Consider the following 25,199-nt stretch of genomic DNA (forward strand, 5'->3'; position numbering starts at 1 on the left):
TGCGGCTGATCTTCCAAGCACGTAATTATGTTCAGTATCCGCTCCTTTGACAACGATTGTCCTTTACTAAGTTTCTCTGGAAAGAGATTTGTCGCTCGCTGTCCGACAAGCACTTATCGTCACCATTGTACCCCTCATATACATTGTCTGCGCAGTCGATCCTTTACGACTCTACGCATTCAACTGCCTCATCTTGCAGAAACGCTACTATCTCATCTGTCACTCCTCTCACACTGCGAAATTCCTTGGGTTCCTATCTGACGAAATGTCAACTATGGCTACTGTTGTTGTAGATATAGTGCAATGTTTGCTTTGTTTATCGTTGCCATTGCTCTCCTTTGTATCAGCACCACCAGCACTGCAGCACTGTCGTCAGTTACTCGTTGGCTAAGCAGTTCAGCTACACTCCGTAGCCACATGCTGTGTTCACCATGGGATACCTCCAGTCCTGCCGCTTGTTGCCATTATCAGCCAATACTCTAGCTTCGTAGCATCATTGGCCTTGCACTCAAGGGGTTTCTTGTCAGTTATCGAGCATCGGTCCTATCTGTGACTGGTTCCATGGCATCCACCTCTATTCTTATATATTCATTCCTTATTCGATCGAAGTGGGTTGCTTTCTGCTCCGTAGTAACACATTCATTTTTGCAGCATTAATTCTTCCCCCTTTGCCTCTCGTTCAATGTCAGACACAATGAGCCGTATATCAGAATTCTTTTAACCACAGCGCAGAGCCCTACTTTCTTTGTTCGTACGGAAATGTGCCGGCTACAAAACAGATCATTTAGTGAGCTAGTAGGCACCTTCGCTCGACTTATGCTACGGCTTATGTCGTCGTCACACACTACAGTCTTATCAATTAGTGGACCGAGGTATTTGAATATTTCCACATTTCTTACCGTATCAAACTCAAAATCCAAATCCTCATCTTTCCCACTTTCAACAACAAGATATTCTGTTTTATCCATGTAGACGGTTAGTCAAATATCGATTAACTTTCTCATTTGACACATGGCATTACTTTTCTTCAGAGCTATAAGTAATTGAGAGTCGGCAGACAGTAATGAATGTAAACTTTGATGCTATACTGTCACACCTCAACTTTTGTACTTTATCTGTTTTCATAAATTTTGGATCTGATTTCTGCAAACTGTAACATAGGTCGTAAAGGTCCAGTAATCATAACGTGCAATACTTTATGTTGCGGACATAGTGGTAAGGAATGGTAATAGAAACTGTTGTTAATACAGAGGGTGTTAGGGGTATAAGTGCAGAGCAACATTACGTAAGTATTTACTTCATTTTCAGATCCATAATTATAGCTATTAGGAATAGTATGGTTTTAGTTTGGTTAGTACCTCCAAGCACACATCGTACAAGCAAGCCAATGATGTTTATTTTCCCCTGGCCAGCAGGAAAAGTATTGAAGCGTGGTCACCTAGCTGCAATACGGATAGTGTATACTGACAGTTCAAACTTCATGGCGCAGTTACGATCACGCAGAAAACATCAAGTACAAAATATGTGATGTGTTTGTTGGAAGACTGATAGAAGCAGAAAAAAAGCAATTAACACATTGAAGTGAGTACCAATTATCCAACATCTGTACATGAGCCCCTATCACACTGTACAATGAAGGAAAGCTATGGAATGTTCAAAATATATTCATATAAAACCAATTGAAATAGAAGCAATACAATTAAAGTCATAAGTGACTAACTTTCAGCTTGATTGATAACAAATAGTTATCGGTGAAATTTAAAGCTGCCTGTTATATTCGTCGACGTCGATTTTTCATGTTTTATGCGTCTGCTAACTCGCGAGCAGTTTTGCTACGACAGTCTGTGCCCACTAATCGATATCGCTGCTGTAGTGAATCTTGGATCAGCCGTGATGGTTTGCCTTAACGCCTTTCTTCAGACGAGGATTGTTCGGCCAATAGGAATTCGAGGTGGCCAGTGCTGGTAGCACGGTCTGTCCTGTTCTGTGGTCGTATAGTATGTTGCTTGTAAGAAGGAACCGTGCCTCCTCACAGGTATATCTAGTGAGAAAGAGATTGGTTGGTGATTACAACCGGGATTTGCATGTGAAAATACACTCCTGGAAATTGAAATAATAACACCGTGAATTCATTGTCCCAGGAAGGGGAAACTTTATTGACACATTCCTGGGGTCAGATACATCACATGATCACACTGACAGAACCACAGGCACATAGACACAGGCAACAGAGCATGCACAATGTCGGCACTAGTACAGTGTATATCCACCTTTCGCAGCAATGCAGGCTGCTATTCTCCCATGGAGACGATCGTAGAGATGCTGGATGTAGTCCTGTGGAACGGCGTGCCATGCCATTTCCACCTGGCGCCTCAGTTGGACCAGCGTTCGTGCTGGACGTGCAGACCGCGTGAGACGACGCTTCATCCAGTCCCAAACATGCTCAATGGGGGACAGATCCGGAGATCTTGCTGGCTAGGGTAGTTGACTTACACCTTCTAGAGCACGTTGGGTGGCACGGGATACATGCGGACGTGCATTGTCCTGTTGGAACTGCAAGTTCCCTTGCCGGTCTAGGAATGGTAGAACGATGGGTTCGATGACGGTTTGGATGTACCGTGCACTATTCAGTGTCCCCTCGACGATCACCAGTGGTGTACGGCCAGTGTAGGAGATCGCTCCCCACACCAAGATGCCGGGTGTTGGCCCTGTGTGCCTCGGTCGTATGCAGTCCTGATTGTGGCGCTCACCTGCACGGCGCCAAACACGCATACGACCATCATTGGCACCAAGGCAGAAGCGACTCTCATCGCTGAAGACGACACGTCTCCATTCGTCCCTCCATTCACGCCTGTCGCGACACCACTGGAGGCGGGCTGCACGATGTTGGGGCGTGAGCGGAAGACGGCCTAACGGTGTGCGGGACCGTAGCCCAGCTTCATGGAGACGGTTGCGAATGGTCCTCGCCGATACCCCAGGAGCAACAGTGTCCCTAATTTGCTGGGAAGTGGCGGTGCGGTCCCCTACGGCACTGCGTAGGATCCTACGGTCTTGGCGTGCATCCGTGCGTCGCTGCGGTCCGGTCCCAGGTCGACGGGCACGTGCACCTTCCGCCGACCACTGGCGACAACATCGATGTACTGTGGAGACCTCACGCCCCACGTGTTGAGCAATTCGGCGGTACGTCCACCCGGCCTCCCGCATGCCCACTATATGCCCTCGCTCAAAGTCCGTCAACTGCACATACGGTTCACGTCCACGCTGTCGCGGAATGCTACCAGTGTTAAAGACTGCGATGGAGCTCCGTATGCCACGGCAAACTGGCTGACACTGACGGCGGCGGTGCACAAATGCTGCGCAGCTAGCGCCATTCGACGGCCAACACCGCGGTTCCTGGTGTGTCCGCTGTGCCGTGCGTGTGATCATTGCTTGTACAGCCCTCTCGCAGTGTCCGGAGCAAGTATGGTGGGTCTGACACACCGGTGTCAATGTGTTCTTTTTTCCATTTCCCGGAGTGTATATATCAAGAATTGCGACCTGCATCCCTCCGTGCACAAATGAAGAGATGTGAGGTTGCTTGGCGTCCCGTATTGATGTATCTATTCACGTCTGTACTGAGACATTATGAATGACATTGTGGGACAACCAGTTTCGATTAGTAGTGGCCAGAATTTGTCTTATCAATGCTAAACATTTGTTTCCTCAGTGAACTGTGTAAAGCTTTTATTCATTCATTTAATGATACCCTGCATTTTCATTGGTTTCACGAATCTTTTCTGAGCGAAGTCTGTTTCAAGCTATGATACAGATCCCACGTAGTTCATGTAACTTTAATTACGACCTTCATGTAAATGAATTTATCTTTGGGTTGCGATAATCAACCGTGTTAACAAATCTTCCTATATTCATTCACACACGTTCCCATCATTAAATTGAAAGTAAATAATCATACAGCGTTTCTTTTCACAAAGTCACCTGGTCATGGACTTAAATATTATTCAGCAGTGACTATCCAACTGTGATCATTTGCCTTCAGTAAGAGAATCTAGTGAGAATTGTTTTCCACATGTTGCACTTATTTAGTCAGCATAAGAGTGGTAGCACTATTTTTCGTACGATTCTTACAGATGACAGAATGAAATTTTCTGCGAGGTCTATAGAGCAGTAGATGCTGTGTCCTATTCCACACAATTTTCTTCTATACTCCTTAAAAGATTTAGGGGAACATGTGTGTCAACGTCCTGTAAATTAAACGTGTTGGGATCCAGGCGGTAGCTGGGCTATTATTGAATAGCTTCGGACCTTCGGCTTCAATGCATGCCACAACTAAAGTAATTGGCCATCCATCGGCTGTGTTACGCGTTACAGTATGACGTGACCGCTGAGAAGGAAGTGAGTACTGGAGTCCCAGTGCTCTCTAATGAGGTACACAGCTGGCCGTTGTTATTTGTGGATAATGTTTTCCACCAAGCATACGAAACGCAACATCTTAATGCAGTGAAAGTTTCATTGGCAGCCTGTTTGATCCAAAAAAAGATGGAATTTCCGTCGTGTTGCTGCAAATGCCAGTATCACTCAATCTGTCATCCACAGGTTGTGGAAACACAATAGGGACACACGTCAGTACACAGTGCGAGCTGGACAAGAGCAATGACACATTAAGGCCCCACGTGAACACCAATATCTGTCAATCTCTGCGTTGAGACGTCTTACGGCTATCGTCAGAGCACTGCCAGACGATCACAGAAGGGCACTGGAGTCCCTGTGTCCGATCAGATTGTAAGGAACAGGTTACGAGAAACGACCCTATGACCCAGACGTCCCGTTCGTTTACTTGACACTAGAAGATCTCGCAGCTCGCCTTCACTTCTGCTGTTCCGATGTCAACTGGCAACTTCGTCACTGGCGAAACGTGTTATCCATAGAGCAGACCAGATTTTCTCTGGGGCAAGGTGATGGCCGTGTTAGTCTGTGGAGACGCCATGGTGAGCGGTACCTGCAGAATGCTATCCAGGAAAGCGCAGTTTCCACCAAGGTTCAGTGATGGTATGAGGAAGCATCAGTGTTGACAGCCGTACGGATCTTGTCGTTGTTCAAGGACGCCTCACCGCCAGACAGTACATCGAACATATCCTGTTTGACCATCTGGTGGCTGCTGCATACGGTGGTCGTCCTAAACTCGTTCTCGTGCACGATTTTGCCAGAGGCCATGTGGTGGGCGTATTTGGACATTGAAATAACGGAAAGGGCAGCGGTGGGTCCCGACCTAAACCCCATTGGGTATATGTGGGACGTGTCTGACAGACATGTTCGTGGTCATCCTGTTCCACTAAAGACTCTCTAAGAACTCTCAAAGGCTCTCATCGAAGAATGGGAGCGGATGCCACAGGGTGACCTCCACAGACATACAGAGCATGTGACGTACGTATAGCTGGTGGTAAACGCTCACAGAGTGTACACACTTTACTGAAGCTCTCAAATTCTAAAGAAAAGCATCCAGGATGACGCGATGAGTGATTGTTTCCACTTTACTTTCGACACCTGTCGGAGATTTAAGTTATTGTTATGTAAATGAACGAGGATGTAATGTTTTGCTGTGTGCTTATTTTTTGAAGCGAAAAGGTATAATTTGGTAACACACCCACTCCTCAGTTATTACTGAATGGATTATGGTAGACACACAGAGTCAAGTTCCCACAATTCTTTCGAGAGGTGTATTATTAAATATTTTCAGTTCTTTTGTATACAAGTGTTTAAATTACAATTACGACCCAAGCATCCCTACTGTACATAATTACTTGTAATATGGAGGTTTTTAAACATTTCAGAGTACAAATAATAGTTCTTTTGGTAGGAAACTTAATCATTAATGTGGATTTAGGCATTCTTTGCTCCGTATTTAACAGTTGCTCTGAGTGCTTCCTGTGATAACTTAGTCATGAAATAAAGTCAGATAGCGTTACAATTGCACTTGCATAGATCAATATTCATCGACACAAGGGGCATTAAACTCAGGTCCATTTCCTGCATGTATTTCTATATGCACTCAGATTCTACACTACATACACAGGCCACTTACGAGACGACAGTGTCGAAGTTTAGTACCCCCACACACTTTACGCTGTGTGCTACTGTTTCGCTGTGTGCTGCTGTTATGCCTATAACTCTAAAGTTCGGCCAACCTCACGCGGCTCCTAAAATATTGACACAAACAAGTCCACTGATTGTTTAAAGGGTTACGTTTAACACTTCAGAATGGTTGTTGTTGTTGTGGTCTTCACTCCTGAGACTGGTTTGATGCAGTTCTTCATGCTACTCTATCCTGTGCAAGCTTCATCTCCCAGTACCTACTGCAACCTACATCCTTCAGAATCTGCTTGGTGTATTCGTCTCTTGGTCTCCCTCTACGATTTTTACCTTCCACGCTGCCCTCCAATACTAAATTTGTGATACCTTGATGCCTCAGAACATGTCCTATCAACCGATCCCTTCTTCTAGTCAAGTTGTGCCACGAACTTCTCTTCTCCCCAATCCTATTCAACACCTCCTCATTAGTTATGTGATCTACCCATCTAATCTTCAGCATTCTTCTGTAGCACCACATTTCGAAAGCTTCTATTCTTTTCTTGTCTAAACTACTTATTGTCCATGTTTCACTTCCATACATTGCTACACTCCATACAAATACTTTCAGAAACGACTTCCTAACACTTAAATCAATACTCGATGTTAACAAATTTGTCTTCTTCAGAAACGCTTTCCTTGCCATTCCCAGTCTACATTTTATATCCTCTCTACTTCGACCATCATCAGTTATTTTGTTCCCCAAATAGCAAAACTCCTTTACTACTTTAAGTGTTTCATTTCCTAATCTAATACCCTCAACATCACCCGAGTTAATTCGACTACATTCCATTATCCTCGTTTTGCTTTTGTTGATGTTCATCTTATATCCTCCCTTCAAGACACCATCCATTCCGTTCAACTGCTCTTCCAAGTCCTTTGCTGTCTCTGACAGAATTACAATGTCATCGGCGAACCTCAAAGTTTTTATTTCTTCTCCATGGATTTTAATACCTACACCGAATTTTTCTTTTGTTTCCTTCACTGCTTGCTCAATATACAGATTGAATAACTTCGGGGAGAGGCTGCAGCTCTGCCTCACTCCCTTCACAACCACTGCTTCCCTTTCACGCCCCTCAACTCTTATAACTGCCATTTGGTTTCTATACAAATTGTAAATAGCCTTTCGCTCCCTATATCTTACCTCTGCCACCTTCAGAATTTGAAAGAGAGTATTCCAGTCAACATTGTTAAAAGCTTTCTCTAAGTCTACAAATGCTAGAAACGTAGGTTTGCCTTTCCTTAATGTAGCTTCTAAGATAAGCCGTAGGGTCAGTATTGCCTCACGTGTTCCAATATTTCTACGGAATCCAAACTGATCTTCCCCAAGGTCGGCTTCTACTAGCTTTTCCATTCGTCTGTAAAGAATTCGCGTTAGAATTTTGCAGCCGTGACTTATTAAACTGATAGTTCGGTAATTTTCACATCTGCCAACACCTGCTTTCTTTGGGATTGGAATTATTATATTCTTCTTGAAGTCTGAGGGTACTTCGCCTGTCTCATACATCTTGCTCACCAGATGCTCCCAAGGCCGTCAGTAGTTCTAATGGAATGTTGTCAACTCCGGGGGCCTTGTTTCGACTCAGGTCTTTCAGTGCTCTGTCGAACTCATCACGCAGTATCATATCTCCTATTTCATCTTTATCTACATCCTCTTCCATTTCTATAATATTGTCCTCAAGTACATCGCCCTTGTATAAACCCCATATATACTCCTTCCACCTTTCTTCCTTCCCTTCTTTGCTTAGAACTGGGTTGCCATCCGAGCTCTTGATATTCATACAAGTGGTTCTCTTCTCTCCAAAGGTCTCTTTAATTTTCCTGTAGGCAGTATCTATCTTACCCCTAGTGAGATAAGACTCTACATCCTTACATTTATCCTCTAGCCATCCCTGCTTAGATATTTTGCACTTCCTGTCGATCTCATTTTTTAGGCGTTTGTATTCCTTTATGCCTGCTTCATTTACTGCATTTTCATATTTTCTCCTTTCATCAGTTACATTCAATATCTCTTATTCTACCAAATATGATTTTCACTTTCATGGAGAGCTTATGATGGGTGCATGTGTTTTTCTTATTTGTTTCATCATACGTTTCTTCAATTTCTTCGTCATCTGCAGAGCTCATTGGCATATAAAGTTGTAGTACTGTAGTAGGCGTGGGCTTCGTGTCTATCTTGGCCGCAATAATGCGTTCACTATGCTGTTAGTAGTAGCTTACCCGCACTCCTATTTTTTTATTCATTATTAAACCTTCTCCTGCATTACCCCTATTTGACTTTGTATTTATAACCCTGTATTCGCCTGACCAAAAGTCTTGTTCCTCTTGCCACCGAACTTCACTAATTCCCACTATATCTAACTTTAACCTATCCATTTCCCTTTTTAAATTTTCTAACCTACCTGCCCGATTAAGGGACCTGACATTCCACGCTCCGATCCGTAGAACGCCAGTTTTCTTTCTCCTAATAACGACGTCCTCTTGAGTAGTCCCCGCCCGGAGATTCGAATGGGGGACTATTTTACCTCCGGAATATTTTACCCAAGAGGACACCATCATCATTAACCATACAGTAAAGCTGCATGCCCTCGGGAAAAATTACGGCTGTAGTTTCCCCTTGCTTTCAACCGTTCGCAGTACCAGCACAGGAAGGCCGTTTTGGTTAGTGTTACAAGGCCAGATCAGTCAATCATCCAGACTGTTGCCCCTGCAACTACTGAAAAGGCTGCTGTCCCTCTTCAGGAACCACCCGTTTGTCTGGCCTCTCAACAGATACCACTCCGTTGTGGTTGCACCTACGGTACGGCTATCTGTATCGCTGAGGCACGCAAGTCTCCGCACCAACGGCAAGGTCCATGGTTCATGGGGGGAAGTCAAAATGGTTATGGAGCCGAAACAATACACTGAGGTGACAAAAGTCATGGACTAGCGAAATGCACATATGGAGAAGGTGTCGTATTGCACTCAAGTTATAAAAGGGCTGTTCAATGACGGACCTGTCATTTGTACTTAAGTGATTCACGTGAAAAAGTTTCCGAAGTAATTATGCACCCAAGGCGGGAATTTGCAGACTGTGAACGTGGAATCGTAGTTGTAGCTAGATGGGTCATTCCATCTCGAAAATCGTTACTCCGAAATCCAGTGTCAACAGTGTGCCTACAATATCAGATTTCAGGCGTTATCTCTCACCACGAACGACACAGTGGCCGACCGCCTTCATTTAACGACCGAGAGCAGCAGCGTTTTCTTAGTGTTGTCGGTGCTAACAGGCAAACACTACTGCGTGAAATAACATCAGGTATCAATGCGAGACGTACGGAAACGTATCCGTTAGGGCAGTGCAGCGAAATCTGGCTTTAATAGGCTGTGGCGGCAGACGACCAACGCAAGTGCCTTTGCTAAAAGCACGGCATCGCCCCCCTCTCCCCTATCCTGGTCTCGTGACAATATCGGTAAGACCTTAGACGACTGGAAAACCTTGGCTGGGTCACATTAGTCCTGATTTCAGCTGGTAATAGTTGATGTTAAGGTTCGAATGTACCGCAGACCCCATGAAACCATGAACCCAGGTTGTCAACGAGGCACTGTGCAAGCTGGTGATGGCTGCATAAAGGTGTGGGCTGTTTTTAAGTGAAATGGACTGGGCCCATTGATCTATTTGAGCCCATAATTGACTGGAAATGGTTATATTAGGCTACTTGGAGACCATTTGCAGCCATTTGCGTTGGAATTTTTATGTTGTGATTCAAAGAGAGACGGATAGAGCTGCAACTAAAACAGATGTTTATTTGGTTGGTGACCGGTTTCGGACAACGCCCATACTCGAACCAACCAATGTTTGCTAAGTAAATAACAGACTGGACGCCCAATTTACTTGCCGAACATTGGTTAGTTTGAGAGTGGGCGTAGCCCGAAACCGGTCGCCGACTAAATAAACTTTCATTTTAGTTGCAACTCTGGCTGTCTCTAAGAAGTGAATTGCTGTTCCCCTATACTTAGCAAGCTGGAGTTGTGGGATTTTTATGGATGACAGTGCGCCATGTAATCGGGCCACAGTTGTTAGAGATTGATTTGTCGATTATTCTGGTCAGATCGAGCGAATGGTTTGGCCAACCAGATCGTCCGAGATGAACCCCATCGAACATTTATGGAACGTAATAGAGCGATCAGTTCGTGCACCAGATTCTGCACCGGCAACAGCTTCTCATGTACGGGTGGCCATAGAGGCAGCATGGCTCCATATTTCTGCAGCGGACTTCCAACGACTTGTTCAGTTCCTACCACGTCGAATTTCTGCTCTACGCCGGGCAAAAGGATGTTCGACACGATATTAGAAGGTACCCTATGACTTTCCTGAACTTAGTAATGAACAATGCAGCGTAAAAGGTTGGTAAAATCCTAACAGTAACAGTCATTGCGACAAACTAATACCATCCAAGAAATTGTTTGGGTTTTGGGCCATGACCAATTAGTATTTGAACCACGCCTCGAGTAGGGTCAGTGTTGCGAGTACTGAGCTTGTTCCTAAAGCTTGGTGATATGTTGCAAACGCCCTCTGCAGTGTTTCTAGTGTCCCAGTCCGATTGCCATTCGTCTAACCTTCAGGCTAGTAGGCATCTTTTATAGATATGTGATCTCGTTTAGTCGATCATATTGTTCACGCAGCAACGAACGCTGCCCTGTAACGTACAAAGATATCCAACTGAAATAGCCCGAAAATTACAAATAAAACCTCGGCAGGTGTGCTGCGAAGGCACCAGTGAGATTTCTGTTTACTACTTTGCTGCATTCGTTGCAGTTATGTTGTATAGCTCTCCATTCCAAGGTCTAATATGGGATATCGTGAAAGAAAGCTGCTAGAAGAGTGACCATCGGAAGGAAGTAAGATTATGATATACACTTAATTTCAGTTTGTCGATCACTGTTTTGCTATCTCCCAGTTATGGGTTTCAGGCATTGTCGCACATATGTGAGGCAGAGTATTGTACCTGGACGATAGTGTACCTAGGAACACGTGATGTTTCTTCGTCGACGTGTTGAATCTAGCGACCGAGTTTTGATTCAAATGAAGCAATAAGTGTTAGGCTGCCATAAGCAGATTCAGACATTTTCTACTTTTTAGGGGGCGGTAGGGGAAGACGACGACACGAGGTTGTGCTTTGTGCAGCATTTGTAAATATTTTGGGTATTACACGTTTAAGTGCTGTATAATATATTAAAGCTATTTAGAACGTAATATTAATTCTTCAGTTGCGGAATTGTCTACATATTTTCAAACTAATTGCATACCGTGTTAACGATTCACAGTTTTTTTACCTTGGAACGGAGTAATATCTAATATTTGCAAATGTACTGAGTTTCGTTAACCTCATAACAGTTTTATATGCCTTGTAAATGAAAAATGTGTTGGTTTCCAAACACTTCAGTTTAAAAATGTATTTAACTTTTAACTACTTTCTGATAATACTTTTACTTAACTTGACGACATTACTCATTGTTAGTGTGTATTAAATAAGGTAACAGAAAGACAATTAAATAGAGTATTGACGAGATTTTCTCGATTGCAACTCAGTTAAATTGCAGTAGAATATTTGTTTCTAGATACAACACCATGTTGTACTTTGGAATATGTCTTCACGTTTCAGACAAACGTTGCTTTTCCGGGGTGATTTTTGTAATTTCAGGAAAAGACTGCAGCACGCAAAAAGTAAATGCCATCAAACTTCCTGGCTTATTAAAACCGTTTTCTTCAACCAGGAAGCTTCATATGATCACACACTCCGGTGGAGAGTGAAAATTCATTCCAGTGAATACCATCATTTAACAAGAAAATATATTAAACTTCTATTACTTGGTAGGAACGAAAATCTGCCAGCCGGTGTGGCCGAGCGGTTCTAGGCGCTACAGTCTGGAACCGCGCGACCGCTACGGTCGCAGGTTCGAATCCTGCCTCGGGCATGGATGTGTGTGATGTCCTTAGGTTAGTTAGGTTTAAGTAGTTCTAAGTTCTAGGGGACTGATGACTTCAGTTGATAAGTCCCATAGTGCTCAGAGCCATTTTTTTTTGAACGAAAATCTGTTAAAATATCCAAGGTACAACAGTCTCCCCTATATATGACAGTTTAACTGGCTGTATTTATGTAACTCTGTTTACTGGTTATCAGGACATAATAAAACAGTCAGAAAAATGAGTGTATTTTCCATAATTAAGGATCTGGATCATTCCTCAATGACAAATACAACAGTTTTGAAAAAAGAAGTTAGGAACTAAGGTCCGTCGACGGCGAGGTCATTAAACATCTATTGCACACAAATGGAGAGTTTGTCTGATACCAGTATATGACGTTGAGGGATGACAATTTTTTAAAATCATTTTTATTCGCTTTTAACTACCTGAGACTGGGTTCTTGTCAGCAATATATACAGTTTTGCCAAAACTAATCACAACTGTGCCCAACCATCACTACTTTAGCTTTTTTTTTCAGTACACCCTGCATGGTGAGGAGGGTTGAGATGAAGCATAGCCCATACAGGTAGCCCATCTTCTCGCACACAGTTCCCCAGGCCCGTAACTCTCACTGAGCGCTTGAAACGTTGGCTCGCATAGTGCATAACGCGAGAATCGCATCTTCGTAACACCACTGACGTTACCACGGCTATGCAACTGACACACTATGATCAAGAGTTGGCAAGAAAGCATGCGACCAACGGTCACAGATTTTGCTCATTTTTCGGACGGCTCTAGTGCACCTTTTTTATTTTTATGCTTACCTTCTGACTAGATGAACGTTTCGTGTGTTGATATTTAGTTTCCGACTGATAATTAACCAAGCACGAGAAACAGTTGCGCCTACATTTTTCTTTTATTACAAACTCATAATAAATATGCTATGTTTACCGGCCTTTTATCTATTTGTCTTTCACCTCGTAAAGTACTATATTGTACATTTATATGGTCAAGGTTTTTAATCTGGAAGTGAAAAATCCAACTTTTATGCTCAAGTGCCTCTCTATTCCACAACATGTCGTGCTCGGAACCGTCAGTGGCACAAGAAATTCCAGTTTTTTAAACTCTTAACAATATCGACACTAATTCTTTCTTACACGGATTATCCACTCGCAATCGTCGTATTCTTAGTTTCTTCGCTCGAGTCGGCTTCACAAGACACTTTTTGAGCCAGTTAGAACAACGGGAGTGTTATGCGGCATATCAGAAAACACTGGCGTCTAGTCAGCCTTCCCAACTTGGGAGAGCAAATAGTCATATTGCTGTCGCACTTGTACATATTACGTAACGATGGAACTCTTTTACTTCGTGCAGTCTCGAGGTGAACGCACAAAGATGTTCTCCTCCGTAGACTGAGACTTTGTCGTCTCATAAAACGAACCACCCAACCAATGCTTGCTTTAAAATGCTTTATGTCAATGCTGAGCGTGGCAACTATCTCGCAGGCTTTGTTCGCAATCATTTCATTAGAGACAGCACAACCACCGTTCCGAAGTTCATTGACATAAGCAATTACAGCATTATCAGTTTCAAAATATTTCCCCATTTTAGGTTCACGGAAAAATTTGTAGCTTGCCTTTCCAGCCATGAATTTGTCTTTGTCTCTGTCATACCGTATTGAATTAAAATGTCTTCCTTTATATGTATCAGCGTAAGATAAATTTTGCCGTGTAGTTTGATATTTCGACATTATGATGAATTGCAACAAACTGACCTAGAAATGTGTCTGTAAGTTCACTTTTCTAATTTATGCTCTGCTGTGACAATGGAAATGTTTAATGCCACGTACCACTGCATCCACTGTTATCCATTGTCAAGTCACTTGAAGGTCGCTCCAGTAGGAACGAACCAGGAGAGGAAATTATGGGCGATGTAATAATTTGTTAACGATGAAAACTCGAAGGGAAGGGGGGAAGCTTATGGGATAAAATACGGTAGACTGCTCTAATAAGACACGCTTATCAATCGTTACCAAGAAATCGAATATCATATGAGAGCACCACCTGTCGACCAGCCGCTTAACCGGCTGAGGCGCCAGATTAGAAGTCTGACCGTACTTTCCACTTAGGCAATGCTGTTGTCAGTAACGAGAGCGAAGACGTACCCACGTCGAGGTCTGGGTTGAAGGGCGCCGGCACGGCGTTCCTGAGGAGGGTGCCTATGAGGAGCGCCGGAAAGTGCGGCACGACGCGGCAGCCGAGCGCCACCACGTCCCCGGGGCCCACGCCGCGCATGCGAAGCTCCTCGGCCACGCAGGCCGCGCGCCTAGACAGCTCCCTGTACGACAGCCGCAGATCCTGTTCCCCGGGGTACACCTGCACACATCAAGTACAGCTAAACTCAGATTCAAGAGCACACATCTTGTAAAATCGACTGCAACTCTCATTTTTTTTTTTACCTAGTAATTGAACATTTCTCCAATTCACGTGATTCTATGTAGAACTAGTATTCAATGACTAAATTCGCCCTACAATAGACCTACAAAATGTAGAAGCATTGAGACTCATTCCTTAAGCAACTGTTACGGAAATTTTTTCGGTACACATAATTAACATCGGTTCAATAGTACCATTGGCTCTGTTCATAATATACGCTTTTAATGTTGAGTTGATTCACACTTTTACTGGTTCTTTAAATACAAATGCTAAAATGTAATAAGGACATTTGAATGTATGTACTTATAATGGTTCAAATGGCGATGAGAATCTACATCTACATCTACATGATTACTCTGCAATTCACATTTAAGCGCTTGGCAGAGGGTTCATCGAACCACAATCATACTATCTCTCTCTACCATTCCACTCCCGAACAGCGCGCGGGAAAAACGAACACCTAAACCTTTCTGTTCGAGCTCTGATTTCTCTTATTTTATTTTGATCATTCCTACCTAAGTATGTTGGGCTCAACAAAATATTTTCGCATTCGGAGGAGAAAGTTGGTGACTGAAATTTCGTAAATAGATCTTGCCGCGACGAAAAACGTCTTTGCTTTAATGACTTCCATCCCAACTCGCGTATCATATCTGCCACAATCTCTCCCCTATTACGTGATAATACAAAACGAGCTGCCCTTTCTTGCACCCTTTCGATGTCCTTCGTCAATCCCACCTGGTAAGGATCCCACACCACGCAGCAGTATTCTAACAGAGGACGAACGAGTGTAGTGTAAGCTGTCTCTTTAGTGGACTTGTTGCATCTTCTAAGTGTCCTGCCAATGAAACGCAACCTTTGGCTCGCCTTCCCCACAATATTGTCCATGTGGTCTTTCCAACTGAAGTTGTTCGTAAGTTTAACACCCAAGTACTTAGTTGAATTGACAGCCTTGAGAATTGTACTACTTATCGAGTAATCGAATTCCAACGGATTTCTTTTGGAACTCATGTGGATCACCTCACACTTTTCGTTATTTAGCGTCAACTGCCACCTGCCACACCATACAGCAATCTTTCCTAAATCGCTTTGCAACTGATACTGTAGCGCCTAGAACCGCTCGGCCACTCCGGCCGGCTTACTTATAATGGAATTCTACTTCTTGTTCTACTTTTGTGTGATATTAATGTAAAATGCCACTAATGTAAGATAACTTAATAAAATATTAAATGCACAAGAAGACATCTGAGTGTGGAGAGATGGCGCGAGGTATAGAAGTATGTTAAGAGAAAATCGATACATGTATTGAAGAGTGAGACTGGTGTTATGGCTTAGCGAGACAAATACTCCTCCCTCTGTTGTTCTTGGTGGAGCTCAAGCACGAACGGCGGTGTCCACCCTGGATGCTGAGGCGGCATCCTCCTGTGCTGATGGTAGGCCGGCGACCTTTGGATGCCACAGCCGTTCACGTCAGTGGCGCGCTACTTCCCTTGGCCGCTTGAAGCCCTGGTGATCCTTCACTCTACACTCGTCTCCACGGCAGCACGTGGAGATGGCTGTGCGCCGGTTTCAACTGACTGCCCTCTGGTAGGAATCGGACGGCGGCTTCTGCAGAGGTGCGAGACGCAGCATCAGTGGTAGCAGCCGCAGACGGCAGGTCTTTGGAGCTGGGGCGCCAAGTCCCGTGAAGGACTTAGTGCTGGAGGCAGGTGCAGCCTGGTCTCGAACCCTAGGCTGCTGCTGGCGGTCTCTAGTCGTCTTGTTGTCCAGAGTAACTTCGGCGCCGTAGTGGTGCTGTTGGTCTCCAGTGACGAGAAGTGGCTCTACCTCAAGATTGATTTACATGTCTCTGGCCCACATTTGTTTCTCTAAAGCCCAGTAACTACTCACGTCATCCATAACAAGAGACTTCCGCTTGTGTGATGATATCAACCTACTGCGCGGTGCAGTCACTTCTGTGCTCGGATATCCTCGTCTCGCAATCCCTTTGCATGTCTGGCATCATGACCCACTGCAGATGCTAATGCAACGCACTACGGTGACTGTTTCACTACTTCTTTTACGTTTTCAAAAGACATGTTACTTTTTCTCATTGGCTACATAGCAACGCTGCACTGCCTCCTGCACGGAGAAGACTCGGCCCCTCACTGTAGCCAGGTTTCCTGCTACTGTTACTCTCCACTTCTAGAACAGATTCAGCCCTGTCGACGTGATCACCCGCTTTACGAACTTGTCTCCTCTTTGTTTTCCTCTGTTCACCCTGGTTGTGGAAAATATATGTGCCCGTACCATTTATGCCACAATAGCTGCAACCGAACTATCAGCAACATTTTGTGCATTCCTCTTAGTATCTAAAACAACTAAACTGTCTGCAGTTCCACTCCGCACGACGCAAAAATCACCGGTATATGTACCTCCCTGTGCGTCTGGCGCAGGCTCTCAGGCATTAACTTCATCACCCAATTAGGAGAGGCCCGTTGTATTCAAATTGTTTAAAGAAGACGATAATGAAATTCGAAAACACCAATGCTGTAGCGCCGGCCGAAGTGGCCGTGCGGTTCTAGGCGCTGCAGTCTGGAACCGCGAGACCGCTACGGTCGCAGGTTGGAATCCTGCCTCGGGCATGGATGTGTGTGATGTCCTTAGGTTAGTTAGGTTTAACTAGTTCTAAGTTCTAGGGGACTAATGACCTAAGAAGTCGAGTCCCATAGTGCTCAGAGCCATTTTGAACCAATGGTGTAGCACCTGGAAGAGGAAGGCGACCTATCACGTTGGAAGTTATTGCCGAGGTTGCTGCTGTTGTAACTGACCATACAGCACGTAGAGCGAGTAGTGCTAGTGCTCGTGCAGGAGCACGAGAATTATAAATCCCATAGTCCACAGTACGGAACGTTTTGTGGTTTCTGTTACACTGATACATGTACAAGATCCAAACGGTAAATAAACTGAAACCTCCTGATCCACAGCACCGTCTGAATTTGCCCTTTGGATTCTGGCACGGATTGAAGTTTATGACATGGGTCTGGGCAATATTTTGTGGAGTGACATTTTACACTAAAATGTGCAGTGAAGACACAGAACTGCCGAATTTGGGTCACTGTTAAACCACGTTTTGGAGCGCGAAGAGCAATTTCGTTCGCAGTATGAGGCTATGTGGTGTGGATTCACAATCACCTTTATTCTCGGTTCTTTTTTGAAGATAATACACACAGAGGGCCTGTTGGTGTACCGCGGCGTCTGTACGTTAATGAGACCTTCTTGTACAGCATGTGATTCCTGCTTTAGAAGAGCGCAACTGTGTGGAAACAACCGCTCTCATGTCAAATGCGGCAACACCTCGTATCGCTCACCCAGTGAAAGATCTACTGATTGCAGCCTTCCACAAACGTGTTATCTCCAGCGGTTTGCCTGCAAGATCACCTGATCTGAATCACGTTACTTTTGGCTTTGGGGATATCTAAATGAAAGCGTTTACCAAGGAAACCTTCGGTATACAGGATGGCCAGTATACAGGAAAGCGTTGCTCGGATTGCACCGGACTTGCTGCAAGCAGCTGTTGATTACTTCTTATTATGGATTCAGCATCTCGTGGACGTCTCCGGTGCTCATACTGTACAAATTATGTAAGGTGCGGTTGATAATAAAATGAAAATTATGCCTTTCTCTCTTGTCTGACCTTTTATGACCACGCCACGTTCCTAATCCATTACATATGGAAACATTTCTTGCATTTACAACACCAGATTTGCACCTTGTGGCCAAAACTGGCACTATTTTTTTTCAGCATAAATCGGTTCCACATCAACGCATTAGAATATCTACCAAGTTGCACTGGCATTTGGTAATTACAGCGCACACTGAATCTTTGTGAGGAGCTGCACTTTAATTGTAACCACCCGGTACTAACAGACATATTTCTGTTAGAAATGCTGTCTTCTACTGTTTTAGTCTGCTTCATATCGCGGTTCTAGGCGCTGCAGTCCGGAACCACGCGACTGCTACGGTCGGAAGTTCGAATCCTGCCTCGCGCATGGATATGTGTGATGTCCTTAGGTTAGTTAGGTTTAAGTAGCTCTAAGTTCTAGGGGACTGATGACCTCAGATGTTAAGTCCCATAGTGCTCAGAGCCATTTGAACCATTTTTGCTTCTTATGTTCTCCTTGTTTCATCCGAAATTTTAAATAAGTTAGAGATTCATACATACATCTGTACTCCAAAAGGCACCCGACGGTGTATGAAGGAAGGTAATTAGTGAGAGGCTACTTACTGTACAGCTATCATTCCCTTCCCTCTTCCTCGTTCAGTTACCGAAGGCTACTCAGGAGAAAAGGTGGTCACTCTTTATATAAACTACGATTTCTCTTAGGCGAGATATATGCTGGAAAAATTTCGGAACATAGGCACTTGTAATTTCATGAATAAGCCTAACCGCGATGCAGTGCCTTACTTCTAAGGTCCCTTGCTGCCGTTGGTTGACCTTTTCTGTGACTCTCTCATGCGGACTAAACAAATACATGACGAATGATGCAGCTCTTCTTAGAATCTTTTCTGTTTCGTTATCCAACATGGTAAAGGTCCCAGACCGATGAATAATAGGCAGGAACTGGTCGAATAACTATGCAGTAAAACATTATCTGACCCTTCGGCTATTTACGCTCATCACATTACATAAAACTGATGTATCAGAGCAACTAGAAGTCGGCAGGCACTATTTTTCATGCAGGGGAAGTTTGGAGCAACTAGGATGCACAAGAAGTCCAAAGTGTACCTCAACTCTTCACCTGTGGGGGCCAATGGTATTCCAAAGTCAACGGAGACGTAAAGTTTGGTTCACTTTTCCAGCATGATGTTTCTCCACACCAAGACATTCTTTCTTGGCGTTCTTCGATTGTGCTCGCTAACACATTTCTCCCAGGGGAACGTGCAACGAGAGCCGTTCTTTAAAGTAAAAATGGATCCCTCTATTCGTTCAAAACCTAGCCTCGATCTAAATGACTCATCGACAAACGGACCAATGTCTACACGGCCGTGAATGGAGTACACCCTGCTGGACGCCGGGCATGCAAACAAGTTTTCCTGAGTCTCAGATACACCATTTTTCCGGGAACAACCCCTTTAGCGGCATCCGCCATTTCTGCAGACAATTGTCTTGTATGCCCTATTACATTTCCCGTGCAGGTGGGTCCTCATATCGATCGAGATGCAGAGTGATTTCTCTTAATCGATCGTGTTTTGTCTTAGGTCTAGAACAAAATTCATGTAAGACAAAGGTTTCCTAAAAAACATTGAAGCTACATCTTGTGGTATGTTAAATCGCGGTTCAGACAGTGCTTCTACCGTCCGGGGAGTCTGCCTCGCGAAACAGGGTATAAATATCGTTGCGTCGTGAACCGCCGAGAGACTACATTCTGTTCGTACCAATTGGGGGACATGGTTCATTGTGTGTCCAGTGAATTTAATCGTTGTCTTTGCCTCACATATTTAATCGAAGCAGGAAGTAATTCTTTCCTATGCAGTTAGCTCAACATTCACCCGTCCAACTTTCTCTTTTCCATAGCACGCTGAACTTTTGGTCGCTGCTGTCATCGACACAATATTAGTCATTGCAGAAATGTGGCAGGTAACGCGTTCCTGTTGACACGTACTTGGCTCTCTTTCCGTTCTGTTTCTGGATGCAGCGTCGAAACAGTGGCTGCTTGAATTCTTTTATGGGAACGGTCTAATAGGAACAAGAAATTTGCCTTAATTTCTTTTATTTTTACAAGTATCTTATCTAGATACTGTTGGAATCTTTCTTCGATGGTCCCTAAGCACAGATTTTTCATAATCCATCTGCCATCTGTTAAGCTACGTTAGAGATTAACGTTTCTGTGACGTCATGATTCGCTATGGAGCATAGCTCAGTTGGAAAAGTGTAGGTGAGGAGGCTACCACTGTCTGATTAATGCGCCATCCCTTCAAGTATTTGGGTAAACCAAGGAAAACTTTAATCAGGACACCTGAAACAGCTTCTGTCGAATTAAACACCACTCCACCTCCCTCGGTTCCCGATGCACGCATAGATCTGTGACTACAATAGTTGCCGTTTTACAGCGACTGTCACAGTATTCTTTTCAGCATATTGGTCAGTTACTGTTAATTCTTCGTAACTACATTGAAACCAAAAAAGACGGAAGCATACATGTCATTTACATTCTCATAACGTTAATGATTGTTTATTCATAAGACAAAATTACAGGAAGTAACCCGCCACTTACACCAAAGCTGTCGACAATTGCCTTGAGGATACACACAGAACTGCCATCTTCTTAGTGCGCTATAGAATAATGGATCCCCAGTTACAGGTATCATACTTGTTTTGATTTATTCTTATTCAATATCTTGAATGTGTCTTATCAACACACCTGCTTTTTGGCCTTGGTGTAGTGATTACGTGAGTCTCACACCATTGCACATGAAGGTCGTGGTTATTTCGTATCTCGGCTTTAAAAACACAACATGCAAACACGTAGAACGATCTTTACACGATTTGCAGACAGATGGCTCTCACGATATTTAACGGGTGGCTGCGTAGTGAAGAAAGACAGACTGCCAGTGTAAAAACAAATGAAAACTCCACAATCCGAATTATGCCACACGGTGCTGACGCTAAAACTAAAAGCAAAATAGTGCCAGCACAAAAGCAAACTTGTTTCAATAGCAGTTTTACAACTACATTTTTATTATTTTATTTCTTTGCGATTATTTTGTGGGTCGCAGTACTCATTCTTGTTATCGGCAAAGCTGTCAAGCTGAAAGCTGCTGTCATCATATCCTTCTAAAATAATCGAGAAGATAATGAATAAATAAACGGCTCGTGGTCCAACAAATTATTTCTGGGGCAAGATGCTTATTTTTGGTAATTTATCTCATTCTTCCTGGAACACTGAAATTCTTGTTTCCCACACGCTCCCTGCTTATTACGGATGAGTCAGTATGTAGTTCAACGCGCCGTCCTCACATGGGTCGAGTCAGCTAACGACATAGAGCCTTACGATTTTTGTGATGACAGTTCCTGTTATTTCACACGGAGGTGCCATTGCTTAGTTTAAAACACAAAATAAGTTCTGCAATATTTCGGCAATGTGTTACCAAATATTAAACCAATGAGAATCAAGATCACTCTCTGCGCTAGAAATAGAACTTAAAAGATGCAATATTGTATTTGTCGTTTTCAACTGAAGCCCATATATAATGTGTTTCATATTAACTTACATCCTACGAATATATACTCTCTCTAAGCATCAGTACAGTGAGGACCTTTCAAAACTGCGTCGTTATACATACGATGTTTTGTATTTTCGTAATACATTACATATACAGGACGTCCCACTCGAGAGAGACCCCACAAACAAACATTTTCTTAAATTACTCATCAAGATATTGTAAAATAATCAGGAAATGAGAAAGATGAACATTTCATAACTTGTTCATGGGGAAATAAAGGTGAGTCACGAAAGATGTGGGGAGTAACCGCCCTCGCCTTGTAAACACACTTGCACACGACGCGACAGATTCTCCAATTTTGCTGCCAGAACCTTAGGTGTCACTACCTGGATTTCACTGATGATGATCTCGCGTAAATCTTTTCAAGTTTTGTTTGTTCCTGTAGATCTTGGCTATTAGGCCACTCCAGATAAAAAAGTCAAGTGGTATTAAATGAGGTGACCTTGGGTGCCACAGTTCTTTCAAAATCTCTCTACCGTGGAAAAATGATTCGACTTTAGCTATGGTCACTCGAGACGTGCGGTATGTTGTGTCATCCTTTTGGTACCAGCCGAGTGTAAGTTCTTCATCGTCCAGCTAGTTCACAAATTCCCGAAACATTTCGATGTTACCCGCACATGACACAGTAGACTCGCAAAACAATGGCCCGATGATGCGACGATAGATACTGCACAGAACAAGCCAATCTTCTGTGAATGTAGGGGTTGCTCGGCCAGTGCATGTGAATTTTCATGACACTACAAACGTGTATTCTGGTAGTTTACATAGCCGGAGTGGTGGAACCACACTATCAGTGAACCACGTGTATTGCAATATTCACGGCCTCTGAGCAATAAATTTCTGAAACCAATGACAAAATGCAATGCGCTTGTCTTTGTTATTGGCCTTCACTGCCTGAACAACTGTAAACCTGTGTGGATACACGTCTGCCTTCTTCGCATTTCTGCGAGATGTGCTCCGTGACATTCCACATTCCTGAGTTATACGTCGAACAGACTTTGCAGTAGAATTCAACAATCGTTGTTTGACGTCAGTCACTTATTCTTCCGATAATGGCTGCTGTCCCCCGCCGTGAAGCTCCAGCCAGCACCGTTCAATTGTTCTCCAACTTGTTCATTGACTTCCGTATACGGCACTTAGACGGTATATGCTGGCCACCAAACCGTTCAGAACACATTCGCTGACATGTCTTAATGAAACCAGTAATCGAATATTGTTTCACAAGGAACACGAGCTCTTCAACAGAGTAGCGATACATTGTCAGTTAACACTAAACACTAAGCGCGGAAACACACTTTTGCGTCAAACGATGTTGCAGAGTGCAGTGTTGTCGCGGCAAATGTCACAGATTACACGGTGCAATTTCAGCGAAATTGCTACACATGTTTGGGGAGCCTCTTTCGAGTGGGACAGCCTGTGTTATTTAGTTATTTCCTTATTGTAGCTCGTGTACTATGTAAGTACGCCATTTTAAGGAGACTGCATATTGAAGACTAGTCGTTCTTCGTAGAATTTATTGTAATTAAATCCCAGTTCATAATACAACGACTGTTAAAGCCTTCGGAATATCATTACATAAATACGAAGTCCTCTGTTGTAATTCAGCCTAGCACTGCTGGTAGAGGCCCTGAATTACCAAGCAATGTGTAGTGGCTTTGCGTTTTGCTGCACCCTGATTTATTTTTTAATCATCACGTTATCTAAAAAGTTTCTGGGACTTTCTGCAATATTCTGTGTTATGTAAATATAAGTGCGTTCTCTCTTAGGAGTGAGTTTGTCCAGTTTCGTCAGGTTTTAAGAGCTGATGTCCATACTGCCTATATGGAACTTTCTTTTTTGTGTTATAACATGTTCAAGGATACTAAAGTTTTTATTTATGTTTACTATAAATTTGGATATTTGTGGGGCCGGCCGCGGTGGTCTCGCGGTTCTAGGCGCGCAGTCCGGAACCGCTCGACTGCTACGGTCGCAGGTTCGAATCCTGCCTCGGGCATGGATATGTGTGATGTCCTTAGGTTAGTTAGGTTTAACTAGTTCTAAGTTCTAGGGGACTGATGACCTCAGATGTTAAGTCCCATAGTGCTCAGAGCCATTTGAACCATTTTTTTGGATATTTGTGGTAAGGAGTACGGGACCAAACTGCTGAGGTCATCGGTCCCTATTCTTAACCACAACTTAATCTAACAAACTAACTTTTGCTAAGGACGACACACACACCCATGCCCGATGGAGGACTCGAACCTCCGACGGGGGGAGCCGCGCGAACCGCGGCAAGACGCCTCAGACCGCAAGGCTACCCCGCGTGGCTGTGTACTACAGACAAAAAACATGGATAGCACATGGACAGGGGAGGAAGATCACGTTGTAATAGAACTGACGTAAGAATTTTTCGCGAGTCTGCGAACGAGATACAGCCGCTACAGTTTCAAATGGTCCACGTGACGCGGAGCTGTCTCTCGTGAGGTCGTATTTCCCAACCGCTTCTAGGTCAACGTTAGATGCCTCGTCCCATGCGAGGACGGCTTCAGTATGAGACGTCGTGCAAGTTGTATACCGGACGAGACAGAGAGCTCAACAAAGAGCTGGGTGATTAGTCACGGCTGTGACAGGTCAGAGAATGAGTGTCTGAGAAGTGCTCAAATGTCCCTGGTGGGAGACACTGGAGGAGGGACGTTGTCCACAATTTCATAATGAATCAAGAAATGTAAAACTCTTTTTTGCATGCGGCTCACGGATCGTTACGGCAAAATTAACTACTTTCTAGGTTCCCGATGACTGTACATTCTGTGCATCATCTGTTATTGTATTCGAAGAGGGTAGAATGGTCACAGTACCCCATGTGCGACCTACCATATACTCTATGGGTGACTTATGCGTCACAGATGGAGGAGCAAATGAGACAACTTATTGCGTTTCATGAGTTTGTTGACCTATGTCTCTGGTCATCGAGCTCCTCCTTATCACCAGCTGTAAGGACGGCTAGAAAACACTTTTATATCGTCATACTACTACTGTCATTTTGCGTCGGCTATGACGCTGATTATTGTAGCGTGAGAGCTGTGAATCCCCTAAGCCACGTCTCTGCAGTATCCTTTCTTCCAGGGGTGCTAGTCCAGCGAGGTATGCAGCAGAAATTCTGTGAAGTTTGGAAGGTAGGTAACGAGCTACTGCAGAAAGTTGAGCTGTAAGGGTGGGTAGTGAGGCAAGCTTCGGTATCTCAGTCGGTCAGAGCGCTGACTGCCCTTTGTAACAAAAAATAAATAAAAAATAAAAAATAGCTAAGTGAATTATTCAACGATCAACTTGAGGGTGTGCTGTGTGATGTCCCACCCACACCAAAGGATGAGAACAATAACGAGCAAAATAAAGTAGAGGAAAAGAGAAACAACGTATGTCTGTAGAAAACTTGCTATAGTTCAATTCTTTTATCT

The 25,199-nt window shown here is 43.9% G+C and overlaps 1 protein-coding gene across 3 annotated transcripts in view; it reads right to left on the bottom strand.

Moving 5' to 3' along the window:
* The window catches only part of LOC126236730 (luciferin 4-monooxygenase-like), a 223,639-nt gene that overhangs the window by 193,592 nt on the left and 4,848 nt on the right, over nucleotides 1-25,199 (bottom strand). For 2 of the 3 annotated variants that reach the window (XM_049946256.1, XM_049946257.1), the window contains exon 2: nucleotides 14,235-14,445. The exons of the other annotated variant lie outside the window; for it this stretch is intronic. In XM_049946256.1, coding sequence (XP_049802213.1) covers nucleotides 14,235-14,445 — 211 coding nt within the window. The remainder of the gene's footprint in view (nucleotides 1-14,234; nucleotides 14,446-25,199) is intronic. 3 annotated transcript variants of the gene reach the window in all.

Source organism: Schistocerca nitens, chromosome 2, assembly GCF_023898315.1.
Source record: "Schistocerca nitens isolate TAMUIC-IGC-003100 chromosome 2, iqSchNite1.1, whole genome shotgun sequence".
NCBI lineage: Eukaryota > Metazoa > Arthropoda > Insecta > Orthoptera > Acrididae > Schistocerca > Schistocerca nitens.